The 17,321-nt window shown below is 42.8% G+C and overlaps 1 protein-coding gene across 2 annotated transcripts in view; it reads left to right on the forward strand.

Annotated features, from left to right (window-relative positions):
* Positions 1-17,243, forward strand: part of pgm2l1 (phosphoglucomutase 2-like 1) — a 122,513-nt gene extending 105,270 nt beyond the window's left edge. For both annotated transcript variants that reach the window (XM_041199923.1, XM_041199924.1), the window contains 5 exons: positions 2,059-2,152; positions 6,856-6,985; positions 7,556-7,745; positions 12,536-12,669; positions 14,563-17,243. In XM_041199923.1, coding sequence (XP_041055857.1) covers positions 2,059-2,152; positions 6,856-6,985; positions 7,556-7,745; positions 12,536-12,669; positions 14,563-14,662 — 648 coding nt within the window. In that variant the 3' untranslated portion in view covers positions 14,663-17,243. The remainder of the gene's footprint in view (positions 1-2,058; positions 2,153-6,855; positions 6,986-7,555; positions 7,746-12,535; positions 12,670-14,562) is intronic.
* The last annotated feature ends 78 nt before the right edge of the window (positions 17,244-17,321 follow it).

Consider the following 17,321-nt stretch of genomic DNA (forward strand, 5'->3'; position numbering starts at 1 on the left):
ATCCATCACAGCATTGCTTTCCCTTATTTACAGAGTGAGCGTAAACATGACACTATGACAATGGAGCTGTCCCAGCATGTAGAGTAAAAATAACAGCCCTCTGTTTTGGCCTGTTATTATTTCTCCCAGGCCTATTCAGCTGTTTTATCAATGACCTTCCCCCTAACTTAAGGTCAGACATGGGGATGTTTGCTGATGATTCCACAGTGTTCAGTACCATTCATAACTGCTTAGATACTGAAACAGTTTGTACACTCATGCAACCAGACCTGGACAACAATCATGGGCTGATAAGTGGCAGGTGACATTCACGCAAGTGCTGGCAATGACCATCTCCAACAAGGGAGAATTTAACCATCTCCTCTTGCCAGCCAGTGACATTATAATTACTGAATTCTCCCACCATCAACACCCTTGGAGTTACCATTGAGCTTAACTGGATCAGTCATATAAACACTGGCTACAAGTGCAGGGCTGAGATTGGAATTCTGAGGCAAGAAACTCACCTCCTGACTCCCCAAAGCCTGTCCACGATATACAAGGCACAAGTCAGGAATGTGTTGGAACATCCTCCACTTCTCTGAATGAATGTGACTGTAGAATCTCGACACTATCCAGGATAAAGCAGCCCACTTGATTGGCACCCCATCCATCATCTTAAGTATTCACTCCCTCCACCACCGACACACAGTAGTAGCAGCAGTGTGTACCACCTACAAGATGCACTGCAGCAACACACCAAGGCTCCTTCGGCAGCACCTTCCAATCTGCAGTCACTGCCACCCAGAAGTACAGGGCAGCAGATGCATGCACACACTGCCACCTGCAAGTTCCCCTCCAAGCCACACAGCATCCTGACTTGAAACCATATCCCCATTCCTTCGCTGTCGCTGGGTCAAAATCCTGGAACACCCTTCCTAACAGCAATGTGGGTGTACCTACACCACATGGACTGCAACAGTTCAAGAAGGCAGCTCACTACCACCTTCTCAAGGGCAACTAGGGATGGGAAGAAATGCTGGCCTGGCCAGCGACAGTCAAAATCCACAAACGAATAAAAATAAAATCTAAAATTAATAGATACTGAATGCTTAGAGAGCCCTGCATTCATAGTCTACTGATTGTTTTTTGGTCAGATAAGTGGGCTGTAAAGAAAAGGAGGGAAAGCGTAGGATAGAACTATAGTAATGAAACTTGGCCCATGTTACACTGAGCTTGGAAATTTCCAATATGTTTATACTTTGGCAGATCCAGCATCTCTCAGATAGATCAAGACTAAAAATTCCAAACTTGTTCATTGAGGGTTTTGCATGCCAAGCTGGATAGTGTGAATCCATGATTAGCATTGCCAGAGAATGCATTGCATCATGGTCACCACCAGTGACAGGTCTGTAACAACCTTTGGCCCATGTCTGAAAGGGAAGACTTTGGAATTGTATTTCTTCAGATGATTATGGTGTCAAAATGATTTCAGTGACTGAATACAGATACTTATTATGAGAAATTTTGATGAAACTAAGAGAGAAATGGTTTCCTCTGGAAAGTCAGTAACCAGAGATCATAAATTTAAAATAATCGACAAAATAACTAGAGGGGAAACTATTAACGTACCAAATGCATTATGGGAGGGTGGCAGTATCAGATGCAATAGGAACTTTGAAAAGGAAATTAAACATACACATGAAGAGAATTTCAGAGTCTTGTGGGGAGAAAGCTAGAATATTGGACTAAATTGAACAGCTCTTTGAAAGAATCGGCACAGATACAATGGGCTGAATGGCCTCCTATACTGTATCATTCTATGATTACAGCTCTTGTTAATCCTTACCATGTTAAATTAGCAGGAATACGATCACTTTTCAAGGCATTTACTCAAGCTGTGGTTTTAAAAGTTGCTTAGGGCATTCAGCATTGAGCAAATCAAAAGGCAAAACACCAGCCCTTGCTACTCTTGTCTGCTGTACTTTCCATTCCAATTTGACCAACTTGAGTAAAAATATCCAAGACAGGTTTTTTAAAAAATATTTTGCTGCTAACTGTGACACCTGTTTGTTTCAGGAAACTTTGCCAGGGTTTAAGTGGATTGGAAACCGAATTGATGAGCTCCTCCAGAGTGGGAAAGAAGTGCTCTTTTCATTTGAAGAATCTATTGGTAAGCAAAGCTCTGCGCTTTTCTCTGTGCTGTGGTATGGACTTGTGTTTGAGGGAAGGCTCATTGTCTGTGTTTGCTCCAGGCTTGCTGCTGTTAAATGCAAGTGAGTTACGAGAGTGGGATTCAGTTCAGCAGCTCTGCAGAAATAATTAAGCATGCGTGAAACAAGAGACATTATAAACATCAGCTGAGCTTCATGATTATATTCCTGCCATGAAATCGCTACTGACCATTATAAATGTATGTGTATTATCTGGTCTATTTAAAAATTTGCCATGTATCTGAACCCACGCCTTTCCCCCACTATCCCATGGCTCACATATAGGTCAATAAGGATTGCAGGTTTCTTTCACTAAAGGACATTAGTAAAACAAGGTATAAAGGGTACAATTCATGAGGGGGTGCAGGAGGAGATGGACCTGGGTGTATATCTGCATGAATCATTGAAGGTGGCAGGACATTGAAAGAGCGGTTGATAAAGTATACTGTATGCTAGGCTTTATTAAAGGGAGCATAAGAGTCTAAAACACTGGGTCAGCCTCAACTGGAGTATTGCGTTCAGTTCTGGGACTGTGTTCCTTGGAGAAGAGAAGGTTAAGACGAGATTTAATAGAGGTTTTCAAAATCATAAGGGGTCTGGACAGAGGAAAGGTTGGACAGTCTAGGCTTGTATCCACTGGAGCTTAGAAGAGTAAAAGGCAATTTGATTGAAACATATAAGATCCTGAGGGGTCTTGACAGGGTGGATGTGGAGAGGATGTTTCCTCTTGTGGGAGAATCTAGAACTGTTTAAGAATAAGGGGTCGTCCATTTAAAACGGAGATGAGGCGAAATTTTTTCTCTGAGGTTCATGGGTCTTTGGAACTCTCTTCCTGAAAAGACAGTGGAAGCAGAGTGTTCGAATATTTTTACAGCAGAGGTGGATAGATTCTTGGTAAGCAAGCGGGGGTGATAGGTTATCGGGGTAGGTGGGATGCAGATTTGAAGTTACTATCTGCCATGATCTTATGAAATGGCAGAGCAGGCTTGAGAGGCCAAATGGCCTACTCCTGCTTCTTGTTCATATATAGTAGATAGGGAGAAACTGTTCCCATTGGCGGAAGGATCTAGGATCAGAGGGCACAGATTTAAGGTAATTGGCAAAAGAAGATTTGAGGAAAATCTTTTCCCCCCAGCAAGAATTTACCCTGCAATCTGAGAGGAAAAAGCTGGAATCAGATGTAACGGTATTACAGTTGAATAAAGACAACTACAGAGGCATGAGGGAGGAGCTGGCCAGAATTGACTGGGAGATGAGCCTAGCAGGAAAGACAGTGGAACAGCAATGGCAGGAGTTTCTGGGAGTAATTTGGGAGATACAGCAAAAATTCATCCCTAGGAAGAAGAAGCATACTAAAGGGAGGACGAGGCAACCATGGCTGACAAGGGAAGTCAGGGACAGCATAAAAGCTAAAGAGAAAGTATACAATGCAGCGAAGAGCAGTGGGAAACCAGGGGATTGGGAAGCCTACAAAGACCAACAGAGGACAACTAAAAAAGAAATAAGGAGGGAGAAGATTAAATATGAGGGTAAACTAGCCAGTAATATAAAAGAAGATTGCAAGAGGTTTTTTACATATATAAAGGGTAAGAGAGAGGCAAAAGTAGACATTGGGCCGCTCGAAAATGATGCTGGAGAAGTAGTAGTGAGGAACAAAGAAATGGCGGATGAACTGAATAGGTACTTTGCGTCAGTCTTCACGGTGGAAGACACAAGTAACATCGCCAAAGTTCAAGAGAGTCGGGGGGCAGAGGTGAGTATGGTGGCCATTACCAAGGAGAAGGTGCTAGGAAAACTGAAAGGTCTGAAGGTGGATGAATCACCTGGACCAGATGGATTATACCCCAGTGTTCTGAAGTAGATAGATGAAGTGATAGTGGAGGCGTTAGTGGTGATCTTTCAGGAATCACTGGAGTCAGGGAGGATCCCAGAGGACTGGAAAATTGCTAATGTAACCCCCCTGTTTAAGAAGGGAGTGAGGCAAAAGATGGGAAATTACAGGCCAATTAGCCTGACCTCGGTCGTTGGTAAGATTTTAGAGTCCATTATTAAGGATGAGATTTCAGAATACTTGGAAGTGCATGGTAAAATAGGGCAAAGTCAGCGTGGTTTCATCAAGAGGAGGTCATGCCTAACAAATCTGTTAGAATTCTTTGAGGAGGTAATGAGTAGGTTAGACAAAGGAGAGCCAATGGATGTTATCTACTTGGACTTCCAGAAGGCCTTTGACAAGGTGCCGCACAGGAGGCTGCTCAGAAAGATAAGAGCCCATGGTGTTAGAGGCAAGGTACTAGCATGGATAGAAGATTGGCTGTCTGGCAGGAGGCAGAGAATGGGGATAAGGGGGTCCTTCACAGGATGGCGCCCAGTGACTAGTGGAGTTCCGCAGGGGTCAGTGTTGGGACCACAACTTTTCATTTTATACAGATGAAGGAACTGAGATGATCTAGATGAAGGAACTGAGGGCATCCTGGCTAAGTTTGCAGATGATACAAAGATAGGTGGAAGGACAGGTAGTATTGAGGAGGTGGGGAGGCTGCAGAAGGATTTGGACAGGTTAGGAGAATGGGCAAAGAAGTGGCAGATGAAATGCAACGTGGGGAAGTGTGAGGTCATGCACTTTGGTAGGAAGAATAGAGGCATAGACTATTTTCTAGATGGGGAGAGAATTCAGAAATCTGGAGTGCAAAAGGATTTGGGAGTCCTAGTTCAGGATTCTCTGAAGGTTAACTTGCAGGTTGAGTCGGTATTTAGTAAGGCAAATGCAACGTTGGCATTTATTTCGAGAGTACTAGAATACAGAAGCAGAGATGTGCTGCTGAGGCTTTATAAGGCTCTGGTCAGACCACATTTAGAATATTGTGAGCAATTTTGGGCCCCGTATGTCAGGAAGGATGTTCTGGCCCTGGAGAGGGTCCAGAGGAGGTTCACGAGAACGATCCCAGGAATGAAGGGCTTAACATATGAGGAACGTTTGAGGACTCTGGGTCTATACTTGATGGAGTTTAGAAGGACGAGGGGGGATCTGATTGAAAGTTACAGAATACTGAAAGGCCTGGATAGAGTGGACGTGGGGAGGTATTTCCATTAGTAGGAGAGACTAGGACCCGAGGGCACAGCCTCAGAGTATAGGGAAGACCTTTTAGAACAGAGATGAGGAGAAACTTCTTTAGCCAGAGAGTGGTGAATCTATGGAACTCATTGCCACAGAAGGCTGTGGAGGCCAGGTCATTGAGTGTATTTAAGACCGAGATAGATAGGTTCTTGATTGGTAAGGGGATCAAAGGTTACGGGGAGAAGGCGGGAGAAACTTATCAGCCATGATTGAATGGCGGAGCAGACTCGATGGGCCAATTGGCCTAATTGCTGCTCCTATGTCTTATGGTCTTAAGTGGTTAAGATCTGGAATGCACTGCCTGAGTGTGATGGAGGTGGGTTCAACTGAGGCATTCAAGAGGGAATTAGATTATTACAGTATCTGAAAAGAAAGAATGTGCAGGATTGCAAGGAGAAGGCAGGAGAACAGCACTAGGTGAATTGCTCATTGAGAGCCGACGCATACATGACAGGCCAAATGGCCACCTCCTTTGCTGTAATGAATTTGCGATTCATTGATTCATTTGGGTTTTTACGAAAATCGAACAGTTTCGTGGTCACTTCTACTGATCCCGGCTACTTATTTCTCGTTTTTAAAGCTGAATTTAAATTCGAATTCTCAAACATGGTTGGAATTGAACTTGTCTTCTCTGGATTGTTAGTCCAGTAAATAACCACTACACTACTATACCCATAATTGTCAAATATAGATAAACAGTTATGAAGTGATGATGTCCTTTTAAGAGGTTTTAATGTCCATGATGTTGGACATTGAATGACTCCCTTCTTAGCAATACGTAAGCCTGGCTCACATGAACAAACCTTCATTCCTATTTAACCTTGGCTGTTCATCACTTAATTTGGTTTGTTGTACAGGTTGTCAAAGGTATTTGCTATTTCTCCACCTAGAGTCACAGAATAGTTACAGCACAGAAGGAGGCCATCAGTCCACCAATGGGAACAGTTTCTCCCTATCCACCCTGTCCAGACCCCTCATAATTTTGAACATCTCTATCAGATATCCTCTCAACCTTCTTTTCTCCAAGGAGAACTGTCCCAGCTTCTCCAAACTATTTCCATAACCGAAGTTCCTCACCCCTGGAGCCATTCTTTTGAATCTTTTCGGCAATCTCTCTAATGCCTTCACATCTTTCCTAAAGTATGGTACCCAGAACTGGACACGGTGCTCCAACTGAGGCTGAACCAGTTTTTTATACAAGTTTAATATAACTTCCCTGCTCTATGCCCCTTTGATAAAGCCCTGGATGCTGCATGCTTTATTAACCATACTATCAACCTCTCCTTCAGTGATTTATGCACATATACGCCCTGTGCTCCTTTGCCCCCTCTAGAATTGTTCCCTTTTTTATATTGTCTCTGCGCAATCTTTCTGATGCAAAATGAAACACTTCACACTTCTCTGCATTGAATTTCACCTGTAGCTTTGGCCAGTGTTGTCTTTCTCCGATTGTCGGTGGACCTATTTTTTCCCTGCCTTCTCAGTCTGTGTTTCAGATTTCCACTATTCACACTTTTGATTAGATTATTTTTGCTCTCAATCCCTCAGGGTTTCTGTGCGGTACACTGATGCTTGATAAGGATGGAGTGAGCGCTGCTGTAATAGTGGCAGAAATAGCAGCATACCTAGAAACAAGAAGCCTCACCATAACTGATCAATTGAATAGCATTTACAGAACGTGAGTAATGCTTATTTAACATTGAAGGAGTGTGGGAACACAGCTTCATGTAGTGTAGCATTACCTGTCGTTTAATGCTCCTGTCTCTGATCTTGTTCTACTTTGCCTGTTTCCTTCACAATACGTTGCTTTTGGAAACTCAGGCCTTTCATTTCTGCACCAACCCAGGTATGGGATGAATATTCCTCTGCTGGCTAGAAGGGTTGTACCTGAAGTAAGAGGGAATAATTCTCTAGTGCCATGCACTCGCGGTGTTAAATCTGCCTTGGGTTCAACACTGACTTGTAGCACCCTTGCTTGGAGAAAACACCAGATTAGGAGGGAGATGGAATATTTAACACTGGTGAAGTAAGAAGTGCTCTTGTAAGGATGAGACAGGTATGTTGTAGGTACAATGCAGATGGAGCAGGGCCTAACCTGAAGATGCTTACTAGGGATACTGGATGCCTGTCATGGGGAGTGTGAAATCAACAAAATTGGTATTACAAAGCTGTTATTACAAGTATGCACATGTACTCTGAAGGCATCTAAATCTCTAAGTAAATATTGGAATTCACTGTCTGTGCTTAGGTATGGCTACCACATCTCAAAGACTTCCTACTTTAAATGCTCTGACCCTGTTACAATTAAGAGAATATTTGATCGACTTCGAAACTATGGAAAAGAAAATCAATATCCAAATCTTTGCGGATCATTTGAAATTTTGCACATAAGAGATGTAACCACCGGATATGACAGCAGTCAGCCGAACAAGAAGTTGGTGAGTTTAAACGTTGATTTATCTCGTCTGTGAGCCATTTGGAAGGAGGAATTTATATTAGCATCAACCTGTAAACTGTACAAGATAGGATGGCAGATAACCCCAAAGGCTCCGGGCCACATTGACGTACAATTCCATTGGTACTGGCAGCTCTATGTAACCTTGCACTCATGTGGGTTTAGGCCACCAATATTTTTTTTTATTCGTTCATGAGATGAGGGTGCCACTGGCAAGGTCAGCATTTATTGCCCATCCTTAATTGCCCTTGAGGAGGTGGTAGTGAGCTGCCTTCTTGAACCGCTGCAGTCCATGTGGTGTAGGTACACCCACAGTGCTGTTAGGGAGGGAGTTCCAGGATTTTGACCCACAGTGAAGGAATGGGGATATATTTCCAAGTCAGGATGGTGAGTGGCTTGGAGGGAAACTTCCAGGTGGTGGTGTCCCCATGTGTCTGCTGCCCTTGTCTTTCCAGATGGTAGTGGTCGTGGGTTTGGAAGGTGCTGTCTGAGGAGGCTTGGTGATCTCCTGCAGTGCATCTTACAGATGGTGCACACTGCTGCCACTGTGCTGGTGGAAAGGGTGAATGTTTGTGGATGGGCTGGCAATCAAGTGGGCTGCTTTGTCCTGGATGGTGTCAAGCTTCTTGACTGTTGTTGGAGCTGGATTCATCCAGGAAAATGGAGAGTATTCCATCACACTCCTGAATTGTGCCTTGTAGTTGGTGGACAGGCTTTGGGGAGATAGGAGGTGAGTTACCTGCCACAGGATTCCCAGCCTCTGACCTGCTCTTGTAGCCAGGTCAGAGTCCAGTTCAGTTTCTGGTTAATGATAACCCACAGGATGTTGATAGTGTGGGACTCGGCAATGGTAATGCCATTGAACATCAAGGGGTGATGGTTAGATTCTCTCTTGTTGGAGATGGTCATTGCCTGACACTTGTATGGCACAAATGTTACTTGCTGTCTGTCAGCCCAAGCCTGGATATTGTCCAGGTTTTGCTGCATTTGGACATGGACTGCTTCGGTATCTGAGGAGTCGTGAATGGTGCTGAACATTGTGAAATCATCAGCGAACATTCCCACTTCTGACGAAGCAGCTGAAGATGGTTGGGCCTAGGACACTATCTTACGAAACTCCTGCAGTGATGTCCTGAAATTGAGATGATTGACCTCCAACCACCACAACCATCTTCCTTTGTGCTAGGTATGACTCCAACCAGCAGAGAGTTTTCCCCTTGATTCCCATTGACCCCTGTTTTGCTAGAGCTCCTTGATGCCATACTCTGTCGAATGCTGCCTTGATGTCAAGGGCAGTCACTCTCATTTCAACTCACCTCTGGAGTTCAGCTCTTTTGTCCATGTGTGAACCGAGGCTATAATGATGTCAGGAGCTGAGTGGCCCTGGTGGAACCCAAACTGAGCGTCATTGAGCAGGTTATTGCTAAGCCAGAATCGCTTGATAGCACTGTTGATGACCCTTTCCATTACTTTACTGACGATCGAGAATAGAATGATGAGTAGTAATTGGCCGGGTTAGATTTGTCCTGTTTTTTTGTGTACAGGACATACCTGGGGAATTTTCCATATTGCCGGGTAAATGATGTTGTAGCTGTACAGGAACAGCTTGGCTAGGGATGCGGCAAGTTTTGGGGTTCAAGTCATCAGTACTATTCCTGGAATATTATCAAGACCCATAGCGTTTTCAGTGTCCAGTGCCTTTAGCCGTTCCTTGATATCACGTGGAGTGAATCAAATTGACTGAAGACTGGCATCTTTGATGCAGGGGACCTCCAGAGTAGGCTGAGATGGATCATCCACTCGGCACTTCTGGCTGAAGATTGTAGCAAATGCTTCAAGCCTTATCTTTTGCACTGATGTGCTGGGCTCCTCCATCTTTGAGGATAGGGATATTTGTGAAGCCTGCTCCTCCAGTGAGTTGTTTAATCGTCCACTGCTATTCACGACTGAATTTGGTAGGATTGCAGAGCTTGGATCTGATCCATTGGTTGTGGGATCGCTTAGCTCTGTATATCACTTGCTGCTTATGTTGTTTGGCAAGCAAGTAGTCCTGTGCTGTAGCTTCACCAGGTTGACACCTCATTTTTAGGTATGCCTGGTGCTGCTCCTGGCATGCCCTCCTACATTCTTCATTGGATCAGGCTTGATCCCCTTGCTTGGTGGTAATGGTAGAGTGGGGATGTTCCAGGGCATGAGGTTACAGATTGTGTTCGAGTACAATTCTGCTGCTGCTGATGGCCCACAGCGCCTCATGGATGACCAGCCTTGCATTGCTAGATCTGTTTGAAATCTATCCCATTTAGCATGTTGGCAGTGCCACACAACAAGATGGAGTGAAGATAGGACTTTGTCTCCAGAAGGTCTGTGCAGTGGTCACCCCTGCCGATACTTTCATGGACAGATACATCTGCAGCAGGCAGGTTGATGAGGATGAGGTCAAATATGTTTTTCCCTCATTGGTTCCTTTACCATCTGCCAAGACTCAGTCTAGCAACTATGTCCTTTAGGACTCAGCCAGCATGGTCTGCGGTGGTGCTGCTGAGCCACTCTTGGTGATGAACATTGAAGTCCCTCACTCAGAGTACATTCTGCACTTTTGCCACCAAAGTGCTACCTCCAAGTGGTGTTCAACATGGAGGACCACTGATTCATCAGCTAAGGCGGGGATGCAGTATGTGGTAATCAGCAGGAGGTTTCCTTGCCCATGTTTGACCTGATGTCATGAGACTTCATGGGGTCTAGAGTCAATGTTGAAGACTCCCAGGGCAACCCCCTCTGACTGTATACCACCATGCCACCACCTCTGCCGGGTCTGCCCTGCCAGTACAACAGGAAATACCCAGGGATGGTGATGGTGGTGTTTGGGATGTTGTCTGTAAGGTATGATTCCTTGAGTATGACTACATCAGGCTGTTGCTTAACTAGTCTGTGAGACAGCTCTCCCAATTTTGGCACTAGCCCCCAGATGTAAGTAAAGAGGACTTTGCAAGGTCGACAGGACTAAGTTTACCATTGTTGTTTCCGGTGCCTAGGTCTATGCCGGGTGGTCCATCCGGTTCTATTTGTTTTAGACTTTTTAGCGGATTGATACAATTGAGCAGCTTGCTAGGCCGTTGCAGAGGGCATTTAAGAGTCACCCACATTGCTGTGGGTCTGGAGTTATGTGTAAGCCAGACCAGGTAAGGACAGCAGATTTCCTTCCCTAAATGACATTAGTGAACCAGATGGGTTTTTATGACAATTGACAATGGTTTTCTGGTTATCATTAGACTTTTAATTCCAGATTTTTGTCTAATTCAAATTTCACCACCTGCCATGGTGGGATTTGAACCCAGGTCCCTAGAGCATTACCCTGGGTCTCTGGATTACTTGTCCAGTGACAATACCACCACATGGGAATATGACAATGTTATTTTATCATCGAACGAGACTAGATACTGGTGGAATGATGTGTATAATTTACTCTTTTTATCTTAGGATAGGTCTGTATATTGAATTAATTCTGCTAAATGGTGGCAACAACAGCAACAACTTGCATTTAGAGTGGATTGCTAGCTAGCTACAAAACAGAAAGTGGGGTAAAGGGTAGCTATTCAGAATGGCAGGAGAGAAGTGGAGTTCTACAATGATCAGTGCTGGAACCACTGTTATTCACAATTTATATTAATGATTTGGACTTTGGAAAAAACATAATTTGTAATTTGTGATTACACCAAAGTCGGGAGGTGGGGGGTGGTGGTAGTCAACACCAAGGAGGGCTTCAACAAGACATAACTAAACTTGAAGGATGAGCCTATCATTGACAAATTATTTTCAACACAAATAATTGTGAGGTGTTATGTTTTGGTCAGAACAATAAGGAGGTTGCATACTCCTTGAAAAATAATCTAAATGGAGTAAAGGAGCAAAGGGACCTGGGATTATAAATAGACAAATCGTTAATAGTGATGGCGCAGACTAATAAGGCTATACAAAAGTCAAACCTAGCACTAAGGTTTATTTCTATAGGGACAGAAGGAAAAAGTAGGAAAATGTGCCAAATTTGTATGGAACCTTAGTTAGACCACATGGAGTACTATGTGCCATTATCTTCGCCATATTTTAGAAAGAATATAGAGGCACTGGAGAAGGTTGAGAAATGATTTACAAGGGTAAAACCAAAACTGCAAGGTCAGGAAAGGATGAATAGGTTGAGTGTGTCTTGTTCCTCTTAAAGAGAAGGCTGTGGGGATGACCTAATAGAGATCTTTATAATTATGAAAGATTTTGATAGAGGGAACAATTAGTTTCTAATTGTGGGGGACAGCAATAGGCCATCAATATAAGATAGTCACCAAGAAATCCAATACAGAATATGTACCATGATAAAAGCAAAATACTGCGGATGCTGGAAATCTGAAATAAAAACAAAAAATGCTGGAAAAACTCAGCAAGTCTGACAGCATCTGTGGAGAGAAAGATAGAGTTATGTTTTGAGTCCTTATGACTCTTCGGAATATGCACCAATGTTCTTTACCCAAAGAGTAGAAAGAATGTGGCAAATAGTCTAGATTCATTTAAAGGGAGGATAAATAAGCACATGAAGAAGGGAACAGGATTGTGCTGATAGAGTGAGAAGAGGAAGGATGGTTCAAGTGGAGCATAAACGTCAGCATGGACTGGTCAGGCCGAATGGTCTGTTTCTGTGCCATATATTCTATGTTGTTCTGTCGAAGCACAGTATATTGACTCCTGGTGCTGCCAAACCAAAGGGTATTCTTTTCCCCATGACAGGTGCTGCCTATAAGCAGAAGCAGCCAAATGATCACCTTCACCTTCCTGAATGGGTGTGTGGCCACTCTTCGGGTCAGTGGCACAGAGCCAAAGATCAAATACTATGCCGAGTTCTGTGCACCAGCGGGCCAGAGGTTAGTGATGCTCTGTTTGTAGCCTCGACTTGATCAGAACGATTGTTCTCACCTTTATTTTCTCACCCTCATATCATAAAGACATTAGAATGCTGCATAAAAACTATTGGGATTGCCAGGGTGGAGTGGTACCCACCATCCTGAGTGTTTACTTAAAATTATAGTATATATCATTACAGTATAAGAATGGAACTGGAGGCATCCATTTAGACCTTGGAGCCTGTTCCACCATCCAGCTTGATCATGGTCAGTCTGTAACTCAACTTTAGCACCCTCCTTTAATCCATATCACTTCAAATATTCACCTAATAAAAACCTATTGCTCTCAATCTTTAAAATTTCAGTTGAGCCTCAGCAGCTGTTTAAAAGCTGTTTCCTGAGCTTGGCTTCTTTGTCTCCAAACTCTCATCTCTGTTAAACTGATGGAGGTCTTTAAGATTATGAAAGCGTTTGATAGGGTAGAAATAGAGAAGCTGTTTGCACTTGCAAGATTGATCAGAACTAGCAGCTATAAATAAGATAGTCACTAATAAATCTATTATGGAATTCAGGAGAAACTTCAGGAGAATGTGAAACAAAGATTAATTGAAGTGGATAGCATACATTGAAGGGGAAGCTAGATAAGCATGAGGGAGAAAGGAGGATATGCTGATAGGGTGAGATGGTGATGGTTCTGTGGAGCATGAAGACCAACAAGAATCTGTTGGGCCGAGTGGTCCGTTTCTGCGTTATAAATACTGTGTGGTGCAAACTTTGATCCCACAACATAAGTACAGAAATTATTTTGGCATTGCCTTCACTACTCCATCATTCTTATCCTATTGGATTTTGGTGCCATTACTGTGAAAATAAGCTGGTCTGGCAGTGAAGTGGAAGGAAGCTGTAGCTTAGAGTTACAAATTCTGCCCCCTCACCCCACCACAGTTTTTGGTCAGATTTCATGGGCTTTGCATGATCAGAAAAGACAAACTTCATGCAACAAATTAATCTAAGAACCAATTTTCCCCATTGCATCCATGCCAGCTCTCTGCTAAAGCAATCCAAAATTTAATCCCACTTCTCTTCACTCTCCCCATCGTCTTGTATCATCTTATGCTTTAAATGTTAATCAACTCTTCTCTGAGAAGTTGAAGTGTTCTGTGCCTCAATCACTCCTGTAAAAACATCCCATGCCCTATCGATCCTGTATGAAGAAATTTCTCCTAAGTCCTCGTGTCACTCCTTTAGTGACCATTTTAAGTTGATGACCCTTCCTTCTGGCCCACTAGGAGAAATAGTCTTTCTCTGTTCACCACGGCAAAATACTCATTTTAAATCTCCTCTTACTCTTTATTCCTCCAGTGGAAATTTCACAGTACAGGTAACTGAAGTCTCTGCTTATAACTATAACTTTCATCCCTGGTTTAATCGAATCTAAATTGGAACACGAAACACAAACAAATCAGCTATGATCTTATTGAATGGCAGAGCAGACTTGAGGGGCCGAATGGCCTACTCCTGTTTTGTATGTATGTTCATACACTGTCTGACTTTAATGTCCTTTTTATAATACAGTAGTCAAAGCTACATATAGTGCTGTAATTGTAGCCTAACCATTGCCTTGAACAAGTTTATCCATTATTCTTGTAGCCTCTGCCCCTGTTTATGAAAACCCAAATGCTGTTCACCTTTTTATAGTTTTATCTAGTTGCTCTTGCACTTAACAAAGAAAACAGCCCTGGAGGACTTTTCTCCATAACTTCACATTTTCATTGAGCATATATTCCCAGTTCTATGTGTTTTTTATCTCCTTGGTGTATTGTTTCACAATGTTAGGTGCTTGCTCAGAGCATGATTCAGCTTACAGCTTGCACCTGGGTTTGAAAGTAACTCCAGCTTGCTTTGTATTTTCAGTGACAGAGCCTACCTGGCTGAAGAGCTCAACAAACTGATTGATGCAGTGGTCAAGAATTTCCTCGAGCCGGAGAAGAATGGCCTGATTAATCGCATTTAAATTGAGTCTGCAGTAACAAGTGTGTGTTTGTGGTGTGTGTGTGTCTGTTGTTGGAGTGAGAAAGCGAGGAGCAAATACCACCAGATCTGTTTGCACTAAAGAGCTGGAAGAGAAGGTTAAAAGGGTTATACAAAACTGACATGCTTCTTGTGTGACAACTTTACAATTCAGTGACTTAAAAGCCCTGTTATGTTCCTGGAAAACAGCCAACTTCAACCTGGAGAAGCTGTCTGTCTTGCTGGCCAGGAAGTTTTTGTAATTTTATGTCTCTGCTTTCTGTTACTTGGTGTTGTGTGTTCATTCACTGGATGTAGCTGCTATTGTTTAATAGAAACTTCACAAAGTAATCAAGTCCCACTAAATGGCCTGAGAGTAGGTTAATGCAATCAATGTTTGCATCGTGGAGGCTCTGTTGAAGCAGAGACAATTGCAAATGCCAGGAACAGCCCCAATTTGCAGCATAGATTGAGGGAGAGCTCTAAATGTGCAGATTAACCCAGTTCTATTATAAGTAATGAAAGTCACTCCATGATGTGACACTGTGTTCATATGCAGGGAAAGAAATCAGTTAAAGTTTGGAACCCTTCTTTCCTTCAGTATTTCTTTGATCCTTTTGTGAATTTGCACAAACATTTTATCCTGTGAACTATAGAGGTATTTGTGTTAGAAATATTTCTACCTTTCTGTATGCAATTTATTGTAAGACTTTTTTTGTTGACTTCCTCCATGCCAGACTCAGCAAAAGTGATCCTTCCTGCCTGCCTTATGGGGAGCTATGTGGCCCATATTTAGTTGCTCCCAACAACCATGTCCCAGCCACAGAGCATTGTTGCCTCTTCAACTTGTCAGCCATACTTTTGATTGTTTAAAAACAAATTTCACAGTGAGGTGACTACCCGTTGATGAGGACAGAGGCCTGCCTGCCCTTTGCCCTGTCCAATATCAAATTGTGACTTTCAGTTTAAACAAGACTGTGCCCATCTTCCATTTGCGCCTGAGTGTGTAATTGTCTAACACATACACAACTGACTGTCTCGCTTGTGGGCATAACCTTTCGTACAGTCCATGATAGTGTAACAGACTTCATCCAGTCGGTCTTCAAATATCACTTTTAATGGGTGGTCTCCCTGGCACTAGCTGGATGGTTGCTTTATGTAAATATGTGGCCCTGTAAACAGAAGTGTTGACTCTGAACTATTGTTTGTAGACAGCTGTTTTTTGTACTTTTTATCCTGCTGTAAAATTGCACGCAAGTGCAAATGTCTGTATGAGCAAGTGCACGTATCCATGAGTTGAGTGCGTACTTGTGTCCTTGCATCTGGGTGGCTGAGTGTATGTGAATGCATGTGGCCAAGTTTGTGTGAATCCATGAAACCGGAGTGTGTTTGTGTGTATTCATGAAACTGGAGTGTGTATAATACATCTATTGTTTTATTTTTTGCAAACATCGATAGCTGCTGCCAAGGATGTTTGAGTGGAGTGTGGGTGAGATTCTAGTCCCATATCATGTTCATACCTATGTCCACTAGCACGTTTTAGGCAGAAGTTTTAACCAAAGGCTTAAGAGAACACACTTAGAATATTTATTTTATTTAACTCTTTGCATAGGTGTGCATTTAGATGAACCAAAACTCTTATTTTGCATTTGAAAGTATTTTATTTTGCACTCTGCTAAATGGAGATTTCATTCTTCAAGATGTTAATTTTATAAACTGCAATCACCTTTATTTAAAAAGTGAATTGCATAGCTCCACTGTGACATATGTGACTGAGACATACAGCCCAGAAGGTCCAAGTTTGGTTCCTACACTGCTGAGAGAGCTAATCCCAAGTGGGATAGCAAAAGGGATGGTAAAAATGATCTCCCTCCCTGAGTTAGGGAGGGGAAGATTATCCTGCTTCTGATCTCGTGTCTCCTAACAGAAATGAGTGTGCAGACATTGGGCAAGTACAGGATCAGGCTCAACTGTGATGTACCTCAAGGCTATTCTCCTACTGACATTGGTTGCCTTGGCACGAATAAAGAATGACACATGGATGAGGTTTCAGCAAGTGCATAGCATCATTGAACCTGTCCATAGTAAAAGCCAGCATTTTAGGTGAGGGGAAAAATTGGAAAGAGCAGGAGAGTGGGCTTAATTGGATAGCTCTTACAAAGAACTGGGAGAATGGGCTGAATGGTCGTCTCCTGCACTGTATGATTCCATGAAAAGGGAGAGGGAGGAAGAAACTTAACCATGCACTTCTTCAACCAGAGTCTTCTCTGGTTGGTGAATTCAAATTGTGCCCAGTCTAAAAGCAAACACTTTCAATTAGTTGTAAAATAGTTAGTACTTTGAATGGTTTTTTTTCTTTAATTCCAACTTCAAACTTCTTTCCCTAAAAAAAATGGGGAATTCGACTTGGTTCATTGTTATACCTACAATTTCTCCCTGCGCACTGTTGCTCACAGATATATGAACACATGACTGTTTCCAAAATGCTGCAGTGAAGTTATGCGAGAGGATAAAGGGGTTAAGCTGCCACCATACCGTGTAGTGTTTTGTATATGACTTTTTTTAAATAAAAAGCTTTAACAGTATTTTATTTCAGGATTTTTAAGGGAGAGGGAAGCAGGTTTGCTTTCAATATTTCAATACTATTGAAGTATAGGGAAGGT

The sequence above is a fragment of the Carcharodon carcharias genome, chromosome 11 (genome assembly GCF_017639515.1).
Source record: "Carcharodon carcharias isolate sCarCar2 chromosome 11, sCarCar2.pri, whole genome shotgun sequence".
NCBI classification, from domain to species: Eukaryota; Metazoa; Chordata; class Chondrichthyes; order Lamniformes; family Lamnidae; genus Carcharodon; species Carcharodon carcharias.